Source organism: Toxorhynchites rutilus, chromosome 3, assembly GCF_029784135.1.
Source record: "Toxorhynchites rutilus septentrionalis strain SRP chromosome 3, ASM2978413v1, whole genome shotgun sequence".
Taxonomy (NCBI): domain Eukaryota; kingdom Metazoa; phylum Arthropoda; class Insecta; order Diptera; family Culicidae; genus Toxorhynchites; species Toxorhynchites rutilus.
The window spans coordinates 24,623,922-24,650,575 of record NC_073746.1 but is presented as its reverse complement, the minus strand read 5'-3'; the positions used below and the strand labels follow the sequence as shown (position 1 = coordinate 24,650,575).

Here is a 26,654-nt window from a genome sequence, read left to right as displayed (position 1 = left end):
AAAAAACTGGAAAAAGTGATCAAAACCATCGCATCATCAGTCTATGCTGAAGCCATATTCGATCGAAAGTTCACTGATTGACATATGATTGACTGGACTGGACTGGTATTTTAGCACTGTAATATATAACTATTGAGAAAATGAAAAACAAAAAAAAAAATTTTTTTTTTTTTTTTTTTTTTTTTTCTTTATCATAGTGACTTTCAATACATTTTGGCTGGTTCGTCACTTTTACTTCCATTTTTGGAAGAATGTCGGGAGTGAGAATTGAACTCGTGATCTCTGCGTGAAAGGTATGGATGTTACCACTACGCCAGATCGCCTCCACGCTTTCAACCTCTGATATAGAGTTCTCCGTATGGTCACAAGTAATACACTCCATACAGCATCAAATATTTTCAATTTAATTTATAAGTTATTTACCCCGCTTTAGTCGCTTTCAATAATAAATTCTGAGTTGAAAAAAAAAATAGTGGATTATTTTTTTTTAGTATCAACATATTCCAATACACCCAGGTTTTTTTACGCGAGGGATACTTACCTCGTAAAAAACCGCATTAATTGGAAAATCCGCGTAAAAAACCGCATTAATTCGAAAATAAGCGTAAAAAAACGCGTTAATTGGAAAATCTCCGTAAAAAATTTCGAAATTCCGAAATTCGCGTAAAAAAACCTCGTAAAAAAAACCGCGCAAAAAACCTGGTGTATATCACTACGAATTTATTACTGAAAGCTACTGAGAGCGGAAAAGATTCTGAATCACACAAATGTACATCTCTGATTCCGGGACCAGAAGAGAAGGGGGTCAATTAGAAGTAGATTAGATTTTAGATTCTCAGATTCCTATATACTCAAATTCTCAGATTTTTATATTATTAAATTCTCTTTTTCCCAGATTTCCAGATTCTCAGATGCTCAGATTCGCAGATTTTTAAATTTTCATATTCTTCGATTCTCAAATTTTCAAATTTTCAGATTCTCAGATTCTTAGATTCTTAGATTCTCAAATTCTCAGATTCTAGATTATCAGATTTTCAGAGTTATTTTTTTTACACTCAAAGTAGTCGCGCCTCGCACCGCTCGCTTATGTGAATAATTTTTGCCCAGTCAGCTGTTCTATTGTTATTGGCGCATTCCATGGCGTGATGCACGTGGTCCGAGCTCTACCTGTTCTATCCACCTACTAGCGTTTTCTTAACTAAGATTCCTATTTCAAAATTCTCAAATTTAAAAAACAGTTTTATATTTTTTATTTTTGCAAAACGCAAAAAAACAGTTTTATATTTTTTTTTGGCAGACTTATCTCACTTCTTAACTAGGCGAACCTAGCCAGAATTTTCACCTGCCCCCGGGCTTCTGAATGCCAAAGGGGGACTAGGCTCTGCGGAATGCACGTATCTGCATGCTCGTGCTGTTTCAGTCCTGACCGAGAAATTGTCGGACAATCGCGCAGGTGCTAAGGATGACCGACTTTTGGATGCCGGCCAATTCCTTCTCCATATTCAACACCTTTAGCGCTTCCAGAAGTGTCTTCGGGACAATTCCAGTTCCAGAGAGAACGACTGGAACAATTCTTGGGACCTCCCTTAGCCCCCACAGTTCCTTGAGCTCCACGGCCAATGGTCGGTACTTGCAGATTTTGCGACCGTGGGTCTCCTCCAGATTCTGGTTCAGTGGAATAGCGACATCGATGATGGTGACTTTGCGGTCGCTCTTGTCGTAAACCATTATATCTGGCCGGTTGTGGTGGATCGAGAGGTCGGTCAGAACAGTGCGATCCCAGTACAGCTTGAAACGGTCATTTTCCATATAGTTTTTTTTTAGTTTTTTTTTATTATTTATTATTTTTTTGTTTTTTTTATTTCTTAGATTCTCAGATACTCAGATTTTCAGTCTCTCATATTATCAGATTTTCAAATTCTTAAATTTTTAAATTCTCCGATTCTAAGATTCTCAGATTTGTATATTCTTAGATTCTCGTTTTCTCAGTTTTCCATATTCTCCGATTGTCAGATTTTTAGATTTTCAGATTCTCAAATTCTCAGATTCTAAGATTCTCAGATTTTTATATTCTTAGATTCTCAGATTCTGAGACTCTCAGATTCTCGGATTCTCAAATTCCAGTTAGAATAAATCGAATAAAAACATAGCTCAATGATTCACAGCAATCAATTATGCTTCTCTAAACAAAAAAAAAATATTTTGTTGCTTTCCAGATAACCGTAAACTGGACGAAAGATTAGGGGAAGGTAATCCTAATAGAATATATTTTTTTATCTTTACGGAAAAGGAGTTAAATTTTCTTTTAGAAGACGACAAATTGCAAAACCATGCAATTTCGATTGCTTATCGTCTGATCATCAAAACAAGCTGTAGAAATTGTTTTTACCTGAAAACAGAAAACGGCATGCCATTATTTGAAAAAAAAAAAGTCGTGGTGGTCCTGAACCCACGCTCTATTTTTACTTCGTAGTTATTCAACACGTTCACTTAGATGCTTACCATTAATCGGGGGAAAGCATTTGATTATGCTTTTAGACGCCTTTGATTAACTACGTTTGTGTGTGTTTGTGCATGTGCGCGTACCTGTGCGTTTGTGTTTGCTATTGGCCGTTGTCTATCCTTTTGTAGAGTATTTTGCTACGGCCATTCCGTTCTAACACGATTTTCGGACCACAGTTTTCGAGTATACGTTTGTATGCCGAAGTCGCCAAAAACCAAGATTTTTATGTGATAAATGGCCGTCGCAATTTACTGGGTCAAATCAGAAAAATCTTTGAACAAATTCAAGAACAAGACACAAACTTGACACATTTTTCTGTATGGTGTTATTGTTGCGGCATCGCTGGAAACACTTATGTTCGTGCTTTTGAAAAAGGTAGATAAAATGTTTTACTCAACCTAGACGAGATCGATCTCAAAATTTCAATAATACTTAAATTGCCCGCTTAACACGTTGAGATCCGCGTCGGCCCCGGTCCGGATTGACAAGAATATTCCGTCTGGTTCGCGACGGTTGTCGTCGCCGCCATCAGGACCCAAGCAAACAAAATAACGCATTGCAACCACTTTACGATTGAGTATCGCGTATACGTACCTTGTCACAATGGAGAAATAAACGATGGTACGTTTTGCACTTAAATTTTCTTTATTTCTTAATTTTGTATATCAGCAACGAGAGGTTAAACCTTGAAGGAGCGCTCCAAGCGGAATGCAGAAATGCTTTAAAAACTCACGCCAACGACACAGAACAATCCCAGTGTGCCGATTCAACGACTGAAATAAAATTCCCTGATATTCCATGAATTTTCAGAAAAATTCAAAATCGTTCAGGTCTCTAGGGTGGCAATTCTATGGATTTAATACAGGTTTATCGGAAGAATACTTGTTTTTTTGCTGAATGCTTCGGATTGTTATACTGCTGGAAGGTAAAGTTATCATCGTCGTTATCCCATTGATTTAAGCCAAACCATAAAATACAGCCCCAGCCCATAATATTTTTCCGCCGTGTTTCATGGTTGGCTCAAGATGTCCGTCATTGCTCTTTCACCAACCTCTGTTCGCTGTTTCTTATTGATCTGCTCGAATTTTACGTAAATGTGACCGACATGAGAACAACATTCATTACTGAATCAGCGATGTTTTCATGGTAAAATGAGCTTTGGAGTTTTTCTACTGTCAATCATTGAAATCAAGAATAGTTTAAAAATTTATAAGGTTCTTGAATGTATAGAAACGTCTCCTTCCGTTTATCAAGGCTCACACATGTCCGGTGAAATTGTGGACAGATTTGGCATGCTTACGCAAGCATTTCCGAAATAGACTTCAGTTCTCGTCACGAAGACTCTGTTATGTATCCTATCGTTGGGTGCATTAAAGTTATAGTTCTAGTTTTGAAAAATGAAAACAGTCAGTTGGAGATATATCAGGAGAATACGGTGGTTATTTGACGATATTTTTTGAGAGTTTGATAAAAAAAACTAACAAAACTTTAAACTTTTTTTTAAAAAAAGCGCTTCAAGTCGCCAGTTTATGGCTCTGTGTGGATGCTATGTTGAACGCTTGTTTGGTGCTGGTTGATTTGCGTTTTACGAACGATAATTCCACTGTAATTCTACTGAGGCAATACTGAATAGCATGTAGCATAATCCTATTCAGGGCGATTAAAACCTGCTACAAAAAAGTGATTCCTGAAATTCTAATATTTTGAAGGATTCTAAAACAATATCCGAAGTTATAAACGAGCGAATTGAATAAACCCTCAATATTAGAAGATATAAATTTGGCTGTGGGTATCAGTTGATTTTGGAAAAGTGGTCTTTAGCCAAAAAAGTTTGAGAATCCCTGCTTTAAGCCAATCGAATTTTTCTTTTAGCCAATCGAAAAACTTTAAGCCAATTGTCGATACTTCAAGACAAAATATGAAAATAAAATATATTGCCGCAAATTATTTTATGTTAATAAATTATGTTTATATGTCAATTTATGAAAGTTCATAACTTTAGAACTGCCAAGCCGATTTTGAAACTCTTACAAACAAATGAGAAGCATTTAAACGAACTTTGTATAAAAAATTACTAAAGTTCACCTCACATGTCAAAAAGGTAACAACTTTAAAAAATGGTTTTATGATGTGGAGACCTGAAATCCATTTGTTTACATTTAACAGAGACTTTCTGCATAAAGTATTAAACATTTAGGGAGATATATTTGTTATTTAGATGCCTAATAAAAACAAATAAATACTGTTTTGTGTTTTTTTTTTCAATAATAACACATTAACGAATACATATATTCCTAATTTTTTTCATGTTATGTTATAAAAAAAAAGATTTCATAAAATTGTATAGGAACGTCGATAAACTATGGAAAACTAAAATGTATAAAGTTTTCACCAACAAAAATATACATTTTGTATGCCGTTCAATTTTCTTCATAATAAGGTTCGTTAAAATTCTTTTTCTTTGCGAAATTGTCAAAAAAGTAGAATAGATATATACCTTACACATAAAAGAATGTATCTTTACGAATTTTTTATGTGTTATGGAAAAATGTTATATTTCAATACCCTTTATCTGCTGGCTAGAGATTTTAAATCGGTCAAGCGGTTCAAAAGTTATGAAGTTTTAAAAGTGGGTATGTTCGGCAAAATCGGCAAATCATTCAAACCTATTCCAGGATAGTGCAATCTAGATGAATCAATTCAAAATAAGGATATTGATAACTGATAAAAATAAAATACTGATAACGAAAATATATAGATGATCGTAGAGATGAACTAGCCTTTGGCTGAAAATCTCTTTAATAAAGAAAAAAAAAATATAGATGATTTTGTCACAATCGGTGCAACTTGTTTTCGGTCTATATATCACTTTTCATTTCGGTCTAACATTCATTGTATACATTATGCTTCATAAGAAGTTATACTAATCTTTTTCTATGTTGTGAACATATCCGTAAAGAAACAATTGAATATTGAAACCGCTATTTTGATATAAGTTCATCACAATAATCTGTGAACAGGAAAATTTATTTCGCCTGGGTAGGTAATAAATATATTTACAAAAAACAAAATTTTATTTTATTAAATGTATTTTTCATTATTACAAGAATTGTAGGCTGAAAAGAAGTATTGAACTTATATTTTATGAAAACATTTCCCGTCGGTAGCATTTGAAAAATTAATAGAAGAAGGAAAGGATTCACATTGTTTTCGTTGAATACCAGTTCAGCTTAATATGATTAGTATACTTTATACGCGTATACCCACTCTGGTAAGCTGTCTCTACAAATAACATATGTTACTAGCCGTGAGCCGCGAGTGTCCCCAACTCCTAAGAACACCCATTTACGCGTCGCACACAGTTTCCACCGAATTTAACGCCTAGACCCTGACTGTGCGTGTCTGATCCCCAGAAGCTGACGAAGGATGCGATGACTTGTAGGCGACAATAACATCACGAACAACAAATGATCCGAGACGAGGTTGGAAAGGAACAAACAAAAACCTATTTCATATTGTGATGGCGGTCTCCTCGGAAGGACCCCGGTGTAGATGAGATATGCGCCTGCGATAGGTGAATTAATTTGGTTTTGTTTTTTTGTTCGTTCCAGTTCATTCGTACCCCGAAACGACGAACAAACATTTCCACATAAAATGTGAGAGAGACACAGGACGGGACGACAAATTCTTCCAAGAAGCACAAGATTTGAACATACGATGTAAAAAACAAAACTCCCACACACATACGAACGAGACCAAACGGAATGATGGAGCGAGAGAGCTGGTTGATATAATGTTCGATACTGTTTTGAATACGCTCTCGGACGATCGTCCTTGATGATTGATATGTGAAACAAATAGTAGTTATTATTACGGTAAACATTTGAATACGAAACGCGAAGGATCTTACGTTGCATTCCGTTCAGTGTGGCGCCAAAGTACAGCATAGAGTTACAAAAGTTGGTATCGCAACAGCCCATCGTGTGAAACCCGTGGCTCCCACCGTCTCCTCCACCAGCGGACTCAGCGTATTTCTCCCGGCACCAGATCGGATTCTCCGGAGGAGTGAGGATGCGTCGCTCAATGCATCTACAAAATGAAATGTTGTTCCGTGATGAGGAACTGTTGCTCGTTTTACAATTGCTCGGGGATCAATACGGCGACGCCATAAACCGCGTATTTATAGCCGATCATCATACCAAACCCAAACAGAAGTCAGCTGTATTTTCGAATTTGCGCATTACTGTATCACCTTGGTATTGCCATATTAACCCAGCCATAAAATTGAGCCTTCATTCGATTAACGATATAAGCTCGAGCCGCCCACACGGAGTTTGTCAACTCGGATTACCTTGTCACCCAATAAAGATATCAATACTGAAAACGTATGAGTTGCAACTTCACGGTAATAAACGCTGTCTCGTTGATTATAATTTATTGTGGATAGCGAAAAACGTACTCTGATTTTTTGGTTCAGGATTCCGTAACCAAATCTTGCGTTCCTATTACTTTTAATCACTTCACTGCTGATAACGCTTCGGTATGTATGTGGTATACGAGAAGAATGTACGACCAGTTGACAGGAGAAACACGAAACCTATAATTCATTTTGGCTAACTCACCAATTACAGATACGAGCATTGTAGTTTTTACTAAGCATGTTGGTTTGTTGTATATATTTTATTTCGGTGAGTTTCTATTTTTGTGCGGCGCTTGTCTCTAAATTATCCGATTGTAATATTACCCAGACAGCTGAAGATCTACAAAATAACGAACACTTTAAACTGTCAAATCAGACCTGATAATGCTAATGGCATGTATAATGACCACTATCGCATCGTCTATCCACACGTCTGGCTTCTAGTCAATTTAGCGCTGTGTTAGCTGATATTAATTTTTTTCCAAGAGACGCGTCTGATTGCTTTAGTCGCGCAGCGATTTGCTCCATTTTTTGCATCAGTTAAAAGATTCTGTGATTTTCTGACGTCATTTCACATATGAAAAGAACGTTACACTAAGCATCAATTAATTCAGAATGTACAACTGTCATAACCAAAAATTGTTCCATATAATTAAATAAATAGACAGAAAAACCCCAAAGAAAGAATGATTTGAAATTAAAAAAATACATTGCAAAACTTTAAAGGAACAAGGACCTAGTCTAGCTTCAGAAAACTCAGTATAATTTCAAGGAAATTCAGAAACAATTTTCTTTTCTGATAACAGTTCGCGGAGTTCACGGTTCGAAAAAAGGTATTGATATTCAGTGTGTTCTTCTCTGAGTTCAAGTAGGCCTTTTCTGATTCTACAATTTATGTACCCCATCCTATCACAAAGGTGATTAATTCACAAAATCTACTGCCACAATAACTTCTTTATTTAATGAAAAACGCTTTCCAGGAGAAAATTATTCGAACGTTGGGAACAGATGGAAGTTGAAGAGAGCTAGATCATGCGAAAATGGTGGATTCCCCAACCGTTCGTACTTTAATCCGTCGAATTTCTCCTTTCAATGAGTAAACACGAAAAATATCCGAACACACTGATTTATTCATTGTATTAAAATTTATAAAGATCTCACTGAATTATGTTAGGAGTGTATAGAATCACAGTAGACATTTTTCAACAGAAGTTTGTTTGTTTAAACCAACGTGTCACCGGAACAAGCGCATCGCGAATCGATACTGCACGATGCCCATTGAAAAAAACGAAAAAAACTTATTCGAATTAATTTTTAAACGAAACGAAATGTTGTCGCCAAGAGAGGCGGCGCAAAAGCAGGAGTCTCGGAATCCCATATTTATAAGGCAAAGAAGAGACTGATTGTCATTAATTTGTAATCTTCATATATAAAAATGGATTTCTGTCTGTCTGTCTGTCTGGACTCGGAAACTACTGAACCGATCAATATGAAAATTGGTATGTAGGAGTTTTTGGGGCCGGGGAAGGTTTTCATGATATCTTGAGACCCCTTAGAGAGGGGGGGGGGGGGCAACCATACAAATGAAACACAAATTTCTACATTATGCGGGAATTACCCAAGCAAATGAAACCAAATTAGGCATATTGATGTTTTAGGGTGCAATAAATGTTTCTATGGTAGTTAGACACTCCACCTCCCTCTCTAAAGGGGGCTGCCATACAAATGAAACACAAATTTCTGCATTACTCGAGAATTATTTAATCAAATTAAACCAAATTAGGCATATTGATGTTTTAGGGTGCAATAAATGTTTCTATGGTGATTAGACTCCCCACCCCCCTCTCTAAAGGGGGGCTGCCATACAAATGAAACACAAATTTCTGCATTACTCGAGAATTAATCAAGCAAATGAAACCAAATTTGGCATGCGGAGGTTTTAGTTGGCAAGAAACATTTCTAAGGTGGTTCAACACTCCTCCCACCTTTCTGAAGGGAGGGGGGGTCTGCCATAGAAATGAAACACAAATTTATGCATAACTCGTGAACTAATGAAGCACAATTTGGGATGTGAGGGTTTTTGGGTATGAGAAATGTTTCTATGATGGTATGACACCCCTCCCTTCTCTGGAATGGAGAGGGGGTCCCATAAAAATATTACACATATTTCAACCAAAAATATTCCAACCAAACATGACAATTGAAAAATTTCGGAAAACTCTGAAGGAAAAAGGGAAAATTCGGAAAATTAAATTCCCATATGTTCCACAATTACATAGTGACAAGTGCTGTTAGTCCATTTCATGTTTGGGCTAGCGAAATTGATCTTTGTTCGAAACTGGAAATGGATTTTAATGTGATGAAACGCACTCTTAAATCTTCTTCCATCTTAACCAAAAAAAAAAGGATCACCGGATGTGTTGATATGAGCAGAACTCGAGGAAGGAATTGTCCGATTTAGGCCTGTCTTTATTCTAACAAATTTTCGTATAAAACATTTATTCCATGTAACAGAGAAACATGTTATTTGCAGGTGGTTGAAAAATCTTGAACAAGAATTGTGTCTGAAAATAATCTGATGAGTTTTGTTAGAAATACTAGGAATTTTATAGTAAAAAGTAAATTCAACGGGGGCGAATAGAAGATCAATTAATGAACAGTTCTGCGATTGGACCCATGAACTTGCTCATAGTAAGAAAACGTGAATGTTTGAAGGTATTGATAACAAAAAACAAATTTTAGGCGGGACGAAGTTTGCCGGGTCAGCTAGTGAAAAATAAACATTAAATCCGGTTTCGAGATTTAAGTCAAACTATGTAAAACTTTCCTAGGTCCCTTCAATTGATACAGCAAGTTGGTTGTGATAATATTTTGTCTCGTTGCATGATTGGAATAAACACCCTGATGATCATGTTGATACGTAAATAACTTTGAACATTTTGGTTTAGAAAATTTGGTCGTCATCGAACATACCTTCTAAAATTATGCGTGAATTCATCTGTTCACTTCTCGGGAAAAAATTGCAAATTCACAGTACAGAATTTATAGGAGACAATTTCAATCAGTATATATGATTTTTGTTCCGTGAATATTCTTCTTCTTTTTATACAGGGTTTTCCATTTCGGGCTTCCGAAAGTATACAGCCCTGCGCTGACAACCGTTTGACATAGCTGTCAACCAAAGCGTCATATCGTTAGTTGAATGTCTGCCATTTTACAATATGGATCGTTTTAGCATCGCACAATGTGTTAATTTTGTTAAATTATACTATAAAAATGATGAAAAACCGGCAAATGTTTTTCGAGCATTACGGACGGATTTTGGTAGTCATGAACGGCCTACAGAGCACACAATCGCTAATGTAGTGCGTAAATTCGAACAAACTGGATCCGTAGCGGATATTGTGAAACCTGAGCATCATCGTAATGTGCGTTCGGCCGAAAATTATTGCTGCTGTTGCTGCCAGTGTGGAGGATGACCCGAATGTTTCGATTCCACGGCGTGCTCAGCAATTGGGCTTGTCAAACACATCATTGTGGCGAATTTTGCATTTGGACTTGCACCTACATCCATATAAAGTCCAACTGGTATAAAAATAAGAGCGTGGTGACCATGGAATGCGTCGGGCATACGTCGATTGGGTGAACGAACAACAGCAGCAAAATGCTGAACTTCCGCATCAAATTTTCTTCAGCGATGAGGCACATTTCGAGCTCGGTGGCTATGTGAACACCCAAAATTTCCGTATATGAGGCTCAGAAAATCCACACGTGATTGTTGAGAGGCCATTGCATCCGCCAAAAGTCACTGTTTGGTGCCCATTATGGTCTGGTGGAGTCATCGGGCCGTATTTCTGGCCATCGGGCCGTAACTGTGAATGGTGAGCGCTATGGCCGCATGTTAACCGATTTTTCTTGCCACAAATTGAAGATATGGATACGGATGACATGTGGTTTCAGCAGGACGGCGCCACGTGCCACACAAAACGACCGAACATGGCCATATTGCGAACGAAATTTGAGGGACGCATAATTTCGCGTTTTGGTGATGCCAATTGGCCGTCCAGATCATGCGATTTGAACCCGCTAGACTTTTTTTTGTGGGGTTATGCGAAAGACCGTGTCTATGCCAACTCTCCGCAAACTCTTGAACATTTGAAAGACAACATCCGTGAAGTTATGACCGAGATACCGCCTCATATGTGCCGAAAAGTCATCGAAAATTACCTGTTTCGGATCAAGGTGTGCGAGGAAGCCCAAGGTGGACATTCGAATGATGTTGTATTTCACACATAATGGCATAAACCAAACTTTAATTTGAAATAAAAGTTTCATCGAAATTCGAATTCTAAGTGTGTTTTATTTCAATTTACTTTCGGAATTTAAAGTTGGAAAACCCTGTATAATGTTCTCTGGATACTGCAATCCCTAAAAAGAATAATAAAAGAATATATTTTATTTTAAAAATTCGGGAATGAGGTTCTTAAAAAGGGCCGTTGGTTTTACAGGTCGGACTCGATTATATATAGTCGACCATTTTTTTCAACAATTATTTTCAAATCCTATACATAATCGAATCCCATGAAAACATTTTTTTCATCAATGTATGAATGTCAAACACATTAATAGAAATATAGCGTTTTTGTGATTCGATTATGTATTGGATTCGACAATTAACGTTGAGAGTAAAATTGTGATTATATATAATCGAGTCCGACCTGTATTTATTGGATAATTCAAAAGTGCTGTAGTGGAAGAAATAATTCTGAATCATTAAGAATTACTGCTGTCTATTTTCACTAGTCTATTATTGGGGAAAAAATCAATAGTATTACGAGCGAACATTTTCGCGAACGAAAATAGAAAAGAATTTTTCTCGGTTCCGAAGTAAGACAATTTTTGAACAATTGAAAGAATAACTGATTGTTTTCAATAGTCTCACTGTGCGAACGCGTTGTAAAATCAGACACAATAAGTCACAAAATTACTACCACTACTAGAATGGTCCCAACATGAATGAAAATCGCTGCAATTTCGGTTTTTTATTCCTTTTGTTTATTTTAGGCTCATTAGCATTTTAGCTGTAACAGAGCCGAATTTTAATCGTGTACATGTCACATGTTTATCATATCTATAATTAACACATTACACAGTTGCCATTTTTCGGCGCTAGAGTATTCCCTTCCATACCATTGCATATGGAACACATTTACACAGTAGCCATTTAGGCGTAAGAGTTTTCCTTTTTGTTCTTCCATTATCCAGTTGGACAGTGGAGACAGTTGATTGATCATTTTTGAGTTATTTATAGAACAGCAGCCCGATGTGTCTTGCAGAGGAGAGCAGTTGTATGGATGAATCGATCTTATTTCGACCGTAGATCGATCTCCATCGCTGATGATTGTTGCGTGGACGTAGTTACTCTGTAACAACACAAAGATGGTCAATGAGGGCCCTGAGTTTTGAACTCACGATCGATCGCTTACTAAGCGAACGCGCAACCAATGTGGCTACGGAGACCCCCTCAACAAACAAACCCCAAATTCTATGCCAATGTGTCCAAAAATGACCGAAAACTATTTGTTTCAAATTAAATGGAAACCGACTGAAATTAACAATAGAAATTCCGATTATAGACCAAAGGATACAAAAACAGAAATACTCATGCAATATCCTAATAACTTTTTATTGCATGGGTGAAAGTTAATGAAATTTTGTGAAAAACTAGTTTAGAGTGTAATGTTTACATGTGCAAAATTTCGTCACAATCTGTCAAGTGGTTATCGAGATGGCTTCCAAGCAAGATATGCTTCGACAACAAATTATGGGCGTGGTCGTGGAAAATCCAGGCCAGACCCACAGGTGGATTGCAAAACAGTTGGTAGTCGACCGTGTCTCGTGTAGTAAAATCGTTAAAAGAGCCCCAGACGACCTGTTTACTCAGCCTATTGTGCCCCTGCTTTGTGGATTGGTTTTTCATTCGCATGGCAGTTTGTTAATTGTGTCCTTCGCGCATAATAGAAATAAAGTTTCTCTATATTGAGTGTGTTTAGGTGAACACTTTTAAAATGCCCAACAAAATGCAATATTCTGAAGAAAGCCTAAATTATGAATAGATCAATATGATGACAGTAAACTCAAGCAATGATAAATGCAACATCTAATGGAGAATTCGAATGTTTTCATTCAAAAATGGTGATTTCTAAAACCATGATCATAATTCCTCTTTGGGGAAAATCGTTAAGAAACATAAAAATTTGAGTAATTTCAACACCTTATGGTAGTATTGGCAACTAGAGACTTGGGGTTTTTTAACAAACCCAAACTCGTATCAATTATATGTGATTTTCATGAAGAAAAATCTATTTGCATTTACTAGTTGCGTAAAAACACCCCAAATCGGACAAACCAAGATCTTTTACCGTATGATTTGTGGATTATTTCTTTAGGAATGATGCTGAGGAGCGTTGGAGGTGTAATTTTGCTAAGAGATACTGAAAAAATACTTGGATAATCAATACGTTCAGTGTTTTAGTGCCGCTTCTAGACAGCAGGCAATCAACAGTATATCAACAGTATATGATGCTCAGGCTGAGAATTAATTTGAAATTTTGGTTTTGGTCCTTCGCTACTTTGAAAATGGTTTGCGCCGCTCAGTTACATCATATAGTTTGTTTCGGATCTAGTATTTTTTTCATCTTTCCGAGATAGGATTTTTCCTCATAATCAAATATTGAAAAAATATCATTTTCCACTAACATTCATGTTTTGGTTCTATGAAACGTAGAATAGAAAAAATCTTCTAACATCTACTGATACTAGAATGTACTACGGCCGTTTTATCCCCCTAAGTACACCCAAATCCAGGTCAAACCTACTCAAATATTTGCGGTACATTATTTACTGCTCCATTCCGAAGAAATCCTTCATAGGTTGGCAGAAAAAAACAACTTCCGAACAAAATGCTACACGAGCACCACGTTAGCTAGCAGGCAGGCGTGCGATAGCTTCTCCTCTTTCTGCCCCCAGCCAAGGTTGATTTTATTCCCGCCAAACCCGGGCAACTCCAATCAATTCCTGGACAAGATTTTCCTTCGGCAAGCAGAAAAACCAATCCGCTAGCACGAGAAAATCCCTTCTAGGAAAAAATAATAATTCTCTTTGTGCACAATTTCGCTCGCTGTTTGCTCCGTCAAATAAATATATTTAACGGGTCGTAATAACATTAATAAAACTTTATACCCACTGCTGCAATTTACATTTCTGCTCTTGCTGCTTCAGTTTCTTGTCATTTTTTTTTCATTTGCTCTCATCTTGAAATTGATGTGATGTCTTATGGATGTTCGATTTTCTCAATTGCTGAGATGGAAGAAACGAAGAAACGATCGAAGCGCTTATTGAATTTTATCATCATCGGGATCATCGATATTATCATCTTCGTCATCGGTGTGCCATTTTGCGGTTCATTCGAGAATCGATGAATTGTGCGTGTCTGACGGTGTGAAAATCGATCCTTAATTTTTATGTGTTAAATGTGGATTGTCGATTGTGTGCAGTGTTTATTTTTCATTCTTCTCCCATGGTTTTTTGAAGATGCTTTCGCGTGGAAGTTTGCGAATAAATTGCGCGTGAAATTAACGAGTTTGTACCGGATCTTACAATAAACGCCCGGGACGTAGAAAAGAAATCCACTAGTATATTAATACTTACTTACATACACCCATTTTTGTCTGTCGAATTCCAAGAATCTTCCCACTACCCGAACGAGACAGGATTTTCTTTTTTACATTTTTATCGAACCGACCCAAACATAAGTTGCATGAAACATAAATATCAACATAAAGCTCGAAAAGGGTACAATTCAAATCCTTTATTTTACGACTGGTAATAGTCGAAACGTCACCCGTGGCAGCATTTATCTCCACCCAGCCATCCAGCAACAGGCAGCGCTTCGGATCTTCGGGTCGCCCAGATCTGTCCTCCAAGAAACGGCCAACCAACGAGCGCGTCGGGTACATCCGATATTGCCTAGTTTAGCACCAGGGGGCATCCATCCGCCCATCGTTAAACAATCCTGTTGAACACCAGAGCCACAAAAACTCATATATGGAGCTCGATAAAAAAAAACAAAACACCCAACAAAAAAGTGAAGTACCGAAAGCTACGCGGTTATTTTCGCTTTCATCCGTTTTCGCCATTGACAGCCACAGAGTCTCAGCGATTCTTTTATTTTCATTTTTTTTATGAATCCGGCTGATCGTTGCTATTCACGCTGAGAAGGTGTAATGAAAAATTCAGAGTCGATTGGGATATCTAACCTTGCTGGTGGTTTGCAGCCCCAAGTGGAAAATCAGAGGAGTGGGGGACACACTGTGTACGGCACTATTTATATTTTTATTGCGGAAAAATCAACGGAGATTGCACATTCGTGATCTCGAATTGCGAATTATTTTTTCGTTTAAACATCAATGACTTTCGCTTTTGCAGGTTCGGTTCATCCTCTCAGATAGATGGACTTTTTTGTTTTCTTATTTTTTCCGATAAACAAGACGCTTTTTATGCTATGCAGTGAGTTGAAGCTCTTAAGGTGGCCGTACACTGTTTGCCCGGAGGTCAAATATTTGATATTTTTTGACAGATAAGGTTTGATTTGATATTTGTACAAACACTATTTTGTTTGCCACTCTTCAATTTTCAACAGTGGTAAACAATTTCAAACACCGAACATGGAAAAAATCCGCTGAAATATTCAAGGTAACCTAACCATGTACCGACAGGTTCGAAGAACAAACTGAAAAAATATTTTAGACATCCAATAATAGAATATTTGCTTGTCGTGTTTTGTGTAGAATATATTTGATCAGTACACGTTGACCAAATTTTATCTGTCAAAAAGAGTCAAATATTTGGCTTCGGTCAAACAGTGTATGCGCACCCTTACAGGAATCTTAACAGTTAATAATCTAAAGATGCAATATCTGGTGAGTAAGGCGGGTGGAGGGGGCGTTTGGTAGAGGGTCATGATACAAATTTTCTTCCAGTCCCATCAGACCCAGACCATGACTTCCTTCAGACGAAAACAGGCTTCGGGGTTCTAATCACTTGCCAAGATTTTTTCAACTCAACATTATTGTGAATGTTTTGCCCTTCACAATTCGCTACAAATACGTATTTTCGTTACGTTAAAGAAACGAATCGCAGATTGAGATACATTCCTCCAAACGTTTTTCGGTAGAACAAACCCTTATTGCGGAATCCGGAAATCCTATCGGGTTGTGCAAATGTTGCAACTTTAGATTGCAGAATGCAAAAGTTTATCTCGTTCGGATTGCGATATGTCGAATCAGATCGGGTTCCGGAATATGGGTTAATATGAAGTCCATACATTGTAGTGTTTTTGTACCCTTGCTTTACCAGGTGATCCTGAACGGTGGTTTTAGACCTCTGTAGCGAATCTACTAATTCATGGGTCGCGTATCGAGGATTAATCTTGATAAGTGTCACGATTTGATTGTCAGCAGTAGCAGCATGGACTTTCCAGACAATAGAAGAGTATTACAAAAATTACCAGATATCAATTAAGAGAAACATCATTGCAAGAAACAGATCTCCAGTGATACAACCCGTGCACCCATGTTGGAATTTGTTGTTCGTTTCAATGTTCGGAAAACTTTGGGAGTTCTCGAAAAATAAAAACGAAACGGTTTTGTTATCAAGAGCAAAAGCTGAATCCAACCCGCACTTAAGTCATGATTTTTAATACTACAAAAATTCCAACATTCGAAAGAATTCTAAAAACTCAAATGTGCTCTTATTTGCATGAGCATAGTTAAATAATGGGGGGTCTTCGTAGCCTAATTGGTTGCGTGTCCGCTACTAAGCGAACGATCATGAGCTAATAACTCAGGGCCCCTCAACTGACCATCTTTGTGTGTTATTCTAGCTACTACGTCCACGCAACAATCATCATGTGTCGATAATCCCAGTCCCTTACCGCTCACATTACGATCTGCTGCATCGGTAATTGGTGCTAATTCTAACACAGCAATGGAAGCCTCATATCAGCAGTCCCGTTGTGAACATTCCAACTGTGAACATTCGAACAATAGGAATATTCTAACGCCGAAAAAGGCGGCATGTGTTGTGTATCGATAGAAATGGAATACTCGGCATGTGTTGTGTATCGATAGAATTGGAATATTCTTAGGCCTAAACAGCTACTGTGTTATACATAAAAAAACAAATGTTTATCGATGGATAGGAATCTTAAGCCTAAATAATATACTACAATAGTTATCTTAACATAAAAATGTATACGAATAAATTCGGCTCTGTGACAGCTGAATTGCTAAATGAGCCTAATAAACGGATGGGATAAAAAAAATAGTTAAATAATATCTTTCCAGTCTGGTTATCGTGCAGGTCATAGTACCAAAACGGCTATACTAAAAATTTATGATAATGTTGGTGCTGCTATCGACAGTGGTGTCAAAGTGATAATGATTTTATAGATTTCTCTACAGCATTTGATACGATTCCTCATAATCAGCTGAACAAGCTTTTTAATTTCAATACTGATGCCGTTAAGCTTATTGAATCCTACTTATGTGATCGTAAGCAAGCAGTCTGGTCAAATAGAATTCTCTCAAATTTCCTACCAGTTACTTGGGTGTGCCTCATAGGTCGGATCTAGGTCCAGTTCTTTTTAGTCTCTATATTAATGATCTTCCATCAATCTTGAAGTTTTTCTCGGTACTCATTTTCGCAGATGATGTTCAACTATATATATGAATTCTAATGGTAAGAACAACGAGACTATTTATAGACTAGTGAACGGTAATTTAGATAAAAAATTTAGAATTAGAAAATATAGATAAAAAATTTGTATAAAATAAATAGGGACAAATCAAGAAAATAATATTTTTTCGCCTAAACGACACAATACGTTTTGTCGATAATGCCACTAGCCTAGGATTCATAGTTTAGATTCCAATGGGATAAATTTGTTTTGTCCCAATGTGGCAAGGTTTACGTCACTTTGCTTAAATAAAGATACTAAGCTAAGACTTTTTAAAAGTTTCATTTTACCATACAACATATCGTGTGACTTTGTCTTGCTTTCAGTTAATGTGCAAACTTTGGACAGGCTAAGGGTCGCCCTTAATACCTGTGTTCGTTTCGTTTTCAATCTCAGTCGCCTGGACAGCGTTTCTCATTTACAAAGCGAACTTTTGGGTCACTCATTCCACAACTTTATCAAAGCTCGTTCTTGTCTTTTGATTCATAAAATAACCACTACAAAATGCCCTACATATTTGTATGAGAAATTGACGCCTTTCAGAAGTGACAGACTAAATAAATTTGTTGTACCGACACACACCACTGCATTATATGGGAAAACATTATTTGTAAGAGATGTTTGTCTTTGGAATTATCTTCCCAATCATACGAGAAATCGAAAATCATTGATGAATACAGAGTACTCAGATCTCATTGAATTTTGACTATAAACACCAATGTTTTACTTTTAAAAATATTTACCGTGTCCACGTGGACATTTTCTATTTCTAAAACAGATGATTCTCATTGAAAAAGATTCAAGGGCTTTATGAACAAAATAAGTTAGATGGAAAAATATTATTAACATCAAGTGTTATTTCAAAAAAAACCGTGCACCTGTGAGTGGTTAGCGTCTCACATTATCATGCCGGGTGTTCGGGTTCGATTCCCGTTCTGGCCGGGGGATTTTTCGTCAGAGAAATTTCCTTCGACTTGTACTGTGGTCACGCTTATTCTAGAGCATGCCCCTCGGAATACATTCAAGGCGTGTTATTTGGCTTAAGAAATCTCTACTCTAGTATTAATAAATGACGCTAGTTAATGCATACGTTGAGACGGCAAAAGTTCCACAGGGAACGTTAACGCCATTCAAGAAGAAGAAGTTATTTCAAACATCTGTAAATTCTGTATGAAACCCAGAAAATCTGTAATCTGTATCTACAAATTCTTGGTTTCAAAAAGACGAAAAAATCTGTAGATATACAAATTATTCTGTAAATATGGTAACCCTACCCAAGAGTAAAAGAGTAATGTAATCCGTAATGGATCCGCGTTTCTTCCGTTGTCACAAAACGTCGCAAAAAGACCACTCGATTACGCTTCGACCACGCCAAACCGGCTGTTGTATCATTACGCGCCGCTGTTTTTGGTTGACGGTCAGCGTTTGCTCATCGTGCGGATAGTTTCATGTCCAAAATGTCGTGCAAATGTATCCAACTCGTTCTTTTGGAATGCCTACGGCCTCAGCTAACTCGCGTAACTTCATCTTACGATCGATCAAAACGAGTTGATGCACTTGTTTTACGATTCTGTTTTACGATTTCTGGATTATTTATTTATTTCATTGGAAAATGCTTGTAGATTAAGGACTACTCTTTTTCAATTTCTACAATCAGTTGCATGTTTGTGCGAAAAAGAAACTAAGTTCTACTATCAATTCCATATAACTAAATTATATAATCTATAATTTCAAGAGAACTATTTTTTTCCGTTTAGCCAACCAAGACACTCAAGATGGAACCTTCTTCGAGACTGAATATAGCGACGGGAAGTTGGTTCCACAAAACAGTTGCTCGTACAATGAAGGCATTGCGATAATTAGATGTGCTGAAATGTGGCAGACTTAAATTTCTTCAAACACAAGCTACTGACAGATGAACCTCTCGAAATGAATCTTGATCGTTTTTTAGTGGCGCCATCTGTTGAAAAATCCGGGGACTTTTCAGCCCATGTAGTAATATTACTTTTTTAACCCTTTCATTACGGCAGTGTGCTCCGCAGAAGTGCTACCCCTGTACGGAGCACTGCGCCAAAAAGTATGCACATCGCGCTGATGTGATCGAAGAGCAGTATGAATTTCATGTCGTCTAAAGACGACGCTCGTACACACAGGACGTCGCGCGGATGTCGTATATAGACGCTCGTAAAGAAAGGGTTTAGAAGCTTTCCAAGTGACTTGTCATTAAAGATCAATTCGCGTAATATGTTCATAAATGCCATAGCCTTTTACCTGGGATCCTTCCATTATTGAGAAGAATTCGGAAATTTTCAACAAAGTTGAGCAAAGATTGGATAAATCGAGCGTTAAAAAAATGTCGTTTCTGATAATATTGAATAAATAACGAGAATGTCCATCTTCAACTAAGAAGTTTTTAGGAAATCCAGGTCAAGAGCAAATGCCATTGAATGGAAATTCTTTGTCCTCCAATACTCCCACTCACATTCAATATGAATGTTCGAAAACTTTTCTTCTTTCACACTTCGATATAAAAACTTAAACAAAGAACACCCCATTAGTCACCTTGAGCTGAAGACACGCGTCATTCTATCAAATGTTGCCCCTTCAATGGTTTGATCTGTCGAGCCGACAGAATGTCGCTTTGTCAGGAAGCTTATTATCGTGCGGGTGTCTAACTTGTTTGGTTGCAATTTAGAACAGGCACAGAAATTGCAAAAGTAATCGGTCCCCCCGCACTACGGACTAGAATGGTGTGATCTTCCAAAGATACGAAATGGAGTGGAAGGACCGTTAATGGCAGAACATATCTTATTTCCGCCCCCCTTCCCCGTGTTGGGTCAAATATAATTTGGTGTCTGTTCATTTCAACTCACCGGAAAAGGTAGCTCCGAGATAATTTGACACCTCACTGTTGATTTAATTAACTTCTGGGCGGTAGTCTTATTGTGCTTATACTCCGGGGTCGGGGGGTCACCATCGCATATTGCTGGAATTACGTTGCAATAAGTTTAATTTGCCCTGGCACCTTACTACATCATCCGGATAACCGTTTCCTGGAAAATCCAATTGAAAGCTAGGAATAGGGCGTAATGCGCGATATTCTGTAGTCATAACCATTCTGTGGGGTATCCAATTCATCCGAATAATGGTCCCCTATCTGTACACCAGGGTGTCAATCCCAGTGCTCATTATTCGCTCCAGACGACAAAACATTCCCGGTTCTCGGCAAGCAGCGCTCGAATCCAGCGCCGAAAACAGCAATAAAAGCGATAATAATAATAACCAGAAGCCATTTGCCATTCGTGGTTCGGATCGGTGTGAGTGCGGGAATGGCTTGCCAGAATCAAGGACTTCCTTTCTCCGCTGCTGTGTTGCCGTCCGTAGACCTCGTCTATATCAATAACCCAAGAAATGTGTCGCGTGTGTTTATTTATGTACGAAATATTGCACCCGTCAGGATTCTTCCCGCCGGTCGCTACGGCGGCTGGACTGGAGACGAGCCTGGAAAACGACAGGAAGGGGAGGGAGGGAGTCCAATTCGGCAGCATTTACTGTGTTACAATGCCACCCCGACGCCCAAGGCATTGTATCACCCATCAAAAAGAAGACAATCTCTTTCTGCTCCTGGAATCCATTATGTTTCACCTCGGGACAATGGCGGTCCGATGGTTTTCACGGTGAATATTGTCGTTCCTGTCCGGGTGGAGGGGGATTAAAAATTTTCAAATTCGTGTAATCAAGACACTTACCACATCACAAATGTTGTTGTAAAGGTGCAAAATTCAAAGCTCCGATGAGCAGAGGATTCAAGTTTGTTTTTTTTTTGTTCATCGTTTCCTTCGCCGAAACAAGTTGCTCCTTGTGACGATCCATGTTTTTTCACTTCAGGCGACGAAAAGCTTTGCAGCCGCAATCCCAATAAAAAACACCGTTTCCTTTGTGTGTTTAGTGCGGAAAATGTTCCATCAAAATTCTTCGCAATCCGATTCTCGCTTCTCGGAAAAATATCTCCCCAACTGCCGATCCGGTCTGAGCTTAGAAAAAGACAAATAACAAAGGTGGCCTGTCCGCCTATCGAGGAGGAGAGAAGGACTGCGATTACGGAAATTGAGTGTCTTAAATGAGATCTCAAGAATCCGCCGCCGGTTCCTGCTTCCTGAGAAGAAATTGTCAAAATTTTTCACTTCGTCCTTTAATTTCAAATTCCCACGATTATGTGCTGTCGTTTTTCGGGTTGACACTCGAGAATCTCTTCGATGCTGCTAACCTTTTCTCTGTCGCTGTCCCCCGCTCCACATCTAGTAGCGTAAGGTCGCTTTCGCCGCGTGTTTACCAAACTTTATAGCGACGGCAAGATGTGATCTGAATCTGTTATCAAAACCGACAGAATCGTTGATTCAATTAAGTGTTCCTCCTCTTCGCTCACAGGTTCCGTTTAGTTTCTCACACGCTGTCTCGGAAGTATTTTGGGGAACTCGGGTCGGGTGTGGGAGAGTGTGGGAAGTGGGCAGCGGTAACGGTAACGAACGAGCGTCACGTTCCGGATTCCATCCCGGTTCTTTGTCCGTAATGATGCTTGCGGAGAAGTAGCAACAAATAAATAATACCTGCTCATCCATATCACGCGGCGGAAGTTCTTTGCACTTTCAAATAGATTCCTTGTTTTCAACAGAATCGCACAGATGAATCAATTTGAGCAATTTCTGCAGGTGAATCAAATCAAAACGAAGGAGCCAGCACAAAGGAAACCGATGCTTCCGTCTGCTATCAAACCAAGAAAGAAATGTTAAATTGGATACACCTTGGCATTATCTCATTAAGCATTCCGACTGCTGTCGGAGCGGAGACGCAGAGAGAGGCAACAGACAAGAGCTATTGCTGTTTAGAGGAGGGATGGGGCAGTAACTTTGCGGAACGAAAGAACGCTCTTAAGACACGGGAATACATTCTTTGTGACGGACAATTTCCTTCGGAAGGATCCTGCAATGAGCGGAAATTGAGGTTGTGGTATAATTTACTCCGCCCACTCTTTCATTCGACTCAAGGTATGGATAAACAGGGTTGACAGGCGTCCTTCTGCGGCGCTCAGTCAATCTCACCGGCGATGGAGTTTGGTTTTTTCTTCAAATCATTTGCTGGCGTATTCGTTTGCTATATTCTATTGTGGCTGATTTGTCGAAATTTTGCACAACGTGATTCTACTCGAGTGTTCTACTGCTTCTTCTGTTTTTCCTATTTTTGCACCGCCAGACGTTGACTGGCCCAGTCCTCCTACATGGTTCATTAGAATTGTGAGAATATTCGAAATTAATTGGATGGATTTCAAGCGAAAATAACTAATTGTTTAAGTGGGTTAAACAAGCTTGTTTGTTTCCAGTGAACTCGGCTAATTAGAAAAGATCGTATTTTCGTTTTTAGAGCCTGTTTTTAGAGCGCTTAGAATTATGTTTGTGTTGGTCGACCAGGAGAAAAAACGGTTTGTTGAATAAAGCGTTTCTACCTTTGGCTTTATTGTGATGATTTTTTTACAGTCTTTATTAAAGACTCTCTCATTAACATTAATCGTCGATTAAATGATATTTCTAACACGATTGACCAAAAAAATTTCAAGCACACGAGATGCTGAATAAAGCCTGCTAACGTTTGGATTTTCTGACATAGAACTACATTTCTTCACTCGACAAAAAATTTTTAAGGGGTTGTTACCACTTCGAATATTATTTTAGAATCCATCGAAATTTTTGTAATAGATTATGTTCTTCGTTACAAATAAATTTGATGAACGTCCTTTGCGTTTAATATGATGCCTAGGACTACCAAAATATGTGAACGGAAGAATTGTCAAACGATCATTGTATTTTACATTTTCCTCTGAAATTCTTGCACATCTCCTGTTAAAGTAGTTCTCGAACTGCGAAAGTTCATTCACCTCTAGTATCTGAAATGACGATTTTCCCAGGCTTCTCAGTACGTTTTAGGGAAACATATTCCGGTCTGCACAACGACAAGCGCAGGGTTGCCAATAATATTTTTGAAAAAACTGGAAGATTGCTCTTAAATAAACTGGAAGAAAACTGGATCCTGTAAAAACTTTATTTTAAGAACACCGGCTATGATTTATCTAAATTGCTTTTTTTACTCATTTCAATGCTTGAGAAATAGATTTTTTTATGCTTCGTGTAGTGTTTATATGAAGTTCATAAAACTGTAACTGTAATTACTGTGAAACAATATTTAAGGGATGGTTTTATTTGGGCAAAACTTGAAGAGTTTCGTATTTATCGCTTCATAAAATCCATAAAATCGGTAGCGTAGAAGAGCGTAGCGTATACAGGTAAACTTCGATATAACGTACCCTCGTTATAACGTACCCTCGATATAACGTCACTCGATATAACTTACATTTTACCTCGATATAACGTACACATTTCCAAAGTGCAAAGGAATTTTTTTTTGAATATTTTTTTTCTGAAAGAACAATGAACTATCTGTGTTGTGATGCTAAAACATAATTTGTACCTTTAATCAATCCCGAAATACAGCTGGTTTTGTGATTCCGGATTCTAAATGAATCAAGCTCTAATCAACAGTATGAAGGGAAACATCATGAGAAACAAGTCTGGCTTCGTCTTCTAATTGAATTTATTCATTAACTTTACTAAAATAGCAACACAATAATGTATTTTAGGCTACGTTTGTGAGTCCTTCGATATAACGTACAATTCGATACAACGTAAAATTTTGAAAGTGAAATGTACGTTATATCGAAGTTACCCTGTAGATCGATACCTCAAAAAGGCACGGATCAGCATGAGATACGAGGTAAAATACAAAAAAAAATACCATAAACAACTTCTCATAATGTTATTTCAATACTCAAAAAATCACAAACAACGTTGCTAAAGTATTACTTTTGTATTGAAGTTATCAAATTTTGGTATTGAGAAGCTATCTTTCTCATTTTTTTTTATATTATTCATTGCTAATTTACATCTTATATTAGGGTTGTACAAACCTAATTTTGTACAAACCAAACCTAATTAGGGTTGTACAAACCTATCAAGATCAATATGAGGGACCCTTAAATATTTCCTCTAGCTCGAGAAAGTACTTTTGAAAAAATATGCATAGTATGCTTTCTTGCAAAATATACACTATGGTTCACATGCATTTTATGCATGTTAGCTATCAGCTATTTAGGGGAGTTTATTTGCATTAATTAAATTAATTATATTTAGAACTAAAACTCCTTCTAGTGACTAAGAGAAAATAATATCTATTTGTTGTAAACGGATGCAAGGTTACTTGGGTTTTATATTTATATCAATTAAAGTCAATGGAAACCATTTACTCTATGACCTTCTGAACTTCAGAATGTTTTAGAGGATCTATAACATCTGATGTTTATATAAACTCAGAACCTGCATAGCTCGCGGACTCTATGAACTATTTTGGGTAAGTTTTCTTTCTATGGACATTGTACCAGTCGCGAGTGGAATGGTAGATCAATTGGTCTGAACTTCAGAATGGTTTGGAACACCATATTTATATAAATTGAAACACAGTGTAGCACATTGATTCTTGGGTAGGCTGTTAAATAAAATTAACAATTGAGTGATACCCTGTTTTAAAAGTAATTTGATAAGTTTCCACCATTCGGGAAAGCTCTTCGTTTTGGAATTTTCGACAAAACACCGACCGATTGAACAAAATGGGAAATTACAACCTCGCCTGTCGTAGAAAAGAGAGATCGATCCAAGGTCGAATGATAAATGTAAGAAAATAAAATTACAAAAGTGATAGGAAGAGGGAGGGACAGATAATATTTATCATTGTAAATTTATTTTACATAAAATGGATAAAACTAGGGCAAACATATAAAAAAACAGGATAAAACTGGACGATATTCCAAAAAACTGGAAGATTTTAGGGTTCAACTGGATGACTGAATCGAGAAAAAAAAACTGGAAGAATTCAGTTTAAACTGGAACATTGGCAACACTGGACAAGCGTGTACAAAAGTACTCAACACCAAAAAATACCCCCGACTTGCATGTATTTGCAAAGCTGATGCCCGCAGGCAGCATTTTGACAAAGCGGATTCTCCCAGGCACATTGATTTTGAAGTCCGTGTTAGGGAAACACAGCTCGGTGGGAACAAAAATACTTCCGAACAATAAACAATAGAGGAACAGAGTGCAAAGTCGAAATTTGTAAGTGATTTTCGAAATGCTGAACTACGAGAAAAATCAACGCATGAAGATGGGATGTGCATAATTTCGTAATCCAACGTTCAAGTTTTGGAGTGCTCTATGCAAATATGTTAATGTTGGGATGACAGCGGGAAGAAATAAAAATCGATTTATTTCTGTGTTTTTTTCAAACTTTTTGTGTATTAACACAATTTGTTGTTAACTAAGTCGAGCACTAAGTCGTAGCACGTCTATGGAAACGAATATTACGGATCGTTAATTTCAAGGGTATGCATAGCATCTAATTTGTTCCAAATTTTTTTTTGATTGGCTAAAAAATGGCTAAACGTATCAATATGAAACGTTCGCAGTGGTATTGATAAAACACTAGGCTAAACATTTGCCTGCGAACATCAGTACTTACTGTAATAATGTCAAAATTATAGAAGATTTTCTAAGCCACAGCAAAAACCGTTTCCAGTCCTTTTTTTTAAATCGTTGCAAAAAAAATTATCGAAGAAATAAATTAAACTTATAAAGAATTTATTGGAGTTTTCAGAAATGTCTTTCGTTTCGTTTCGTTTTGCGATCACTATTTATTGAATTATTTATAATCCAAGACGAAGGGGTAATTTTTCATTCAAATCAAAATATCTCTGTATTAAAAGGTCCTACACGAACGTTCTAGGAATCGAATGAAAGCGGGTTGATGAGGTTAATTGGATTCGCTATTGAGTTGGC

General features: G+C 37.5%; 1 protein-coding gene across 1 annotated transcript in view; it reads right to left on the bottom strand.

The window, feature by feature from the left end:
* Window positions 1-26,654, bottom strand: part of LOC129779626 (TGF-beta receptor type-1) — a 192,046-nt gene that overhangs the window by 40,133 nt on the left and 125,259 nt on the right. The window contains exon 4 of the mRNA XM_055787214.1: window positions 6,414-6,592. Within this exon, the coding sequence (XP_055643189.1) occupies window positions 6,414-6,592 (179 nt within the window). The remainder of the gene's footprint in view (window positions 1-6,413; window positions 6,593-26,654) is intronic.